The sequence below is a fragment of the Plasmodium gaboni genome, chromosome 10, assembly GCF_001602025.1.
Source record: "Plasmodium gaboni strain SY75 chromosome 10, whole genome shotgun sequence".
Taxonomy (NCBI): domain Eukaryota; phylum Apicomplexa; class Aconoidasida; order Haemosporida; family Plasmodiidae; genus Plasmodium; species Plasmodium gaboni.
Window position 1 is genome coordinate 335991 of NC_031490.1, and position 2229 is coordinate 338219.

Genomic DNA, 2229 nt, shown 5'->3' on the forward strand with positions numbered 1-2229 from the left:
AGAATCGGACATATCCTCCTCATTCCTTTCATTATCATCACTTTGTTGATCATCACTTTGTTCATCCCTTTCGTCAATTTTCATCTCTCCATTAGAATTATCGTCCATTTCTTTGTCACTTTCCATTTCTTTGTCACTCTCCTTTTCTTCATCGCTTCCTTTTATTTTTTCATTTCTCTTTTTTTTTATTTTCTTATCAATATTATAGATATAAGTACCTATACCGCTTTTCTTACCATGCTCATAAGTCCCTTTATACACATCACCATTATAATATATATATTGACCTTTTAAAAAAAAAAAAAAAAAAGCAAGTAAAAATATGTTATTAAAAAATAAAACATTCATGTATATATATATATATATATATATATATACATATTTGTTTATATATATACCCATGAATTTATAAACATATAAATGTATTAATATCTAATTTTTAATGTTGCTAAGGAGCCGTGAAAACATTACCGTATCCATGTTTTTTGCCTTCTAAGAAATAGCCGTAATATTTTTCTTCTGTCTTTTTATTTTTATTAAAGCGATAAAAAATGCAGGTACCTAACCCTGTATATTTTTCCAACGAATTGGTCCTTACTCCATTTTCTTGGACTAATATCAATTTCTTCTTTTTTTTTTTATTATTCTTTTTTTCAGACATTATATCTTAAAAATATAAAATAAATAAATATATATATATATATATATATATATATTAAATATATATTAATGTATGGCTATTTTATAAATATGCATGACAAACTGTGAATTTTAACATACAGAAGATTTCATATCAATAATATATAAAGGAGAAAAAAAAAAAAAAAAAATTCTTCAAATATAATGGCAACAGTAAAATGTACATATAACGCTGTGTTTAATTATATAAAGGAAAAAAATTTTTGTCATGAGAAAAAAAAAAAAAAAAAAAAAAAAAAAAAAATGTGTGCGATTATAATTATTCTAATATATATATATATATATATATATGTATATTTTTTGTGAAGGAAGAGAGAGTCAAATTGCTAGTCGCTGCTCGAAAGGGTATATTATATTATTCCTTCTACTAAATTTTTATATTTTTATATTTTTATATTTTTTTATTTTATATCTTGTATATATATTTTTTTTTATAGGCATATATGAGGATGTGGTTTCCTTGTCTAAATTGCAGATTCCCCTAGGCGATTACGTTCAACCTCCCGTGAGCACAACTAAGAAAATAAATAAATAAATAAAAATATATATATATATAAATAAACATATATATATACATATATATATATATATATATATTTTCCCTTGTTTTAAAAAATATAGCATAATAGGACAGCTCTTTGGTACTCTTGTAGAAATGGGAGTTTAAAAATGGCTAGATTAATTTTAAAAAAAGGAAGTAACATAAATCATAAAGATTCCAAAGGAATGTCGCCACTTCATATATGTGTTAAATATGGACATATAAATATAGCTAAATTTCTTATTGAAAATAAAGCTGACATAGATATAAAAGACAATGTATATATAAACACACACAAACATATAATATATATATATAATATATATAAAAAATTAACACATATAATATAGAAATAAAAAAAAATTATCATAAACATAAATTAATATTAAAAAATCAAAAAAAAAAAAAAAAAAAAACTAACAAAACATGCAATTTATATATTAGCGGAACTGTGTACTTAAAAAACTTATAAATGGAAATTCTTTAAAATCAAGATAAAAAAAAAAAAACATAAATATATACAAATATATATATATTATAGTCAACATATATTTAATATGTGTACCAATTTTTATTATTCGTATATATATGCTTTTCTTTTTTTTTATCAGATCGTTAAATTATTGATAGAAAATGGAGCTGATGTCCAAATAAAAGATAATGTAACAATATATATTGTGATTATATAGATAAATGCATTGTTATATATATATATATATTTATATTTATATTTATTTATTTATTTATTTTTATTTTTTAGAATAAGGCAAGCGTTTATGATTATGCAGATTTTAATGGAAAAACACAATTATCTACCTATATATTATACAAAAGTAAATATTAAAAATGTATATAAATAAATATATATATATATATATATATATATATATATTTACTTGTGTTCATATTATTATGTATCACCCCCCCCCCTTTAAACATCATATTGCATATAGGTAACGAAATTATTATAGAAAAATAAAACCATACAA

General features: G+C 20.8%; 2 protein-coding genes across 2 annotated transcripts in view; one reads left to right on the forward strand and one right to left on the reverse strand.

The window, feature by feature from the left end:
- The window catches only part of PGSY75_1010400 (hypothetical protein), a gene marked incomplete at both ends in the record, with an annotated part of 1696 nt that extends 1035 nt beyond the window's left edge, over positions 1 to 661 (reverse strand). Inside the window, 2 exons of the mRNA XM_018785870.1 lie at positions 1 to 287; positions 472 to 661. The exon at positions 1 to 287 is cut by the window's left edge and continues 106 nt beyond it. Coding sequence (XP_018641487.1) covers positions 1 to 287; positions 472 to 661 — 477 coding nt within the window. The remainder of the gene's footprint in view (positions 288 to 471) is intronic.
- A 182-nt stretch (positions 662 to 843) lies between these two features.
- On the forward strand, positions 844 to 2073 carry PGSY75_1010500 (putative ankyrin-repeat protein; the record flags this gene model as incomplete). The annotated part of the gene is made up of 6 exons (XM_018785871.1): positions 844 to 852; positions 1008 to 1044; positions 1137 to 1204; positions 1321 to 1518; positions 1852 to 1902; positions 2001 to 2073. Coding segments are annotated over 6 exons (436 nt in total), but the record flags the coding sequence as incomplete, so codon positions are not given.
- Positions 2074 to 2229: the final 156 nt, after the last annotated feature.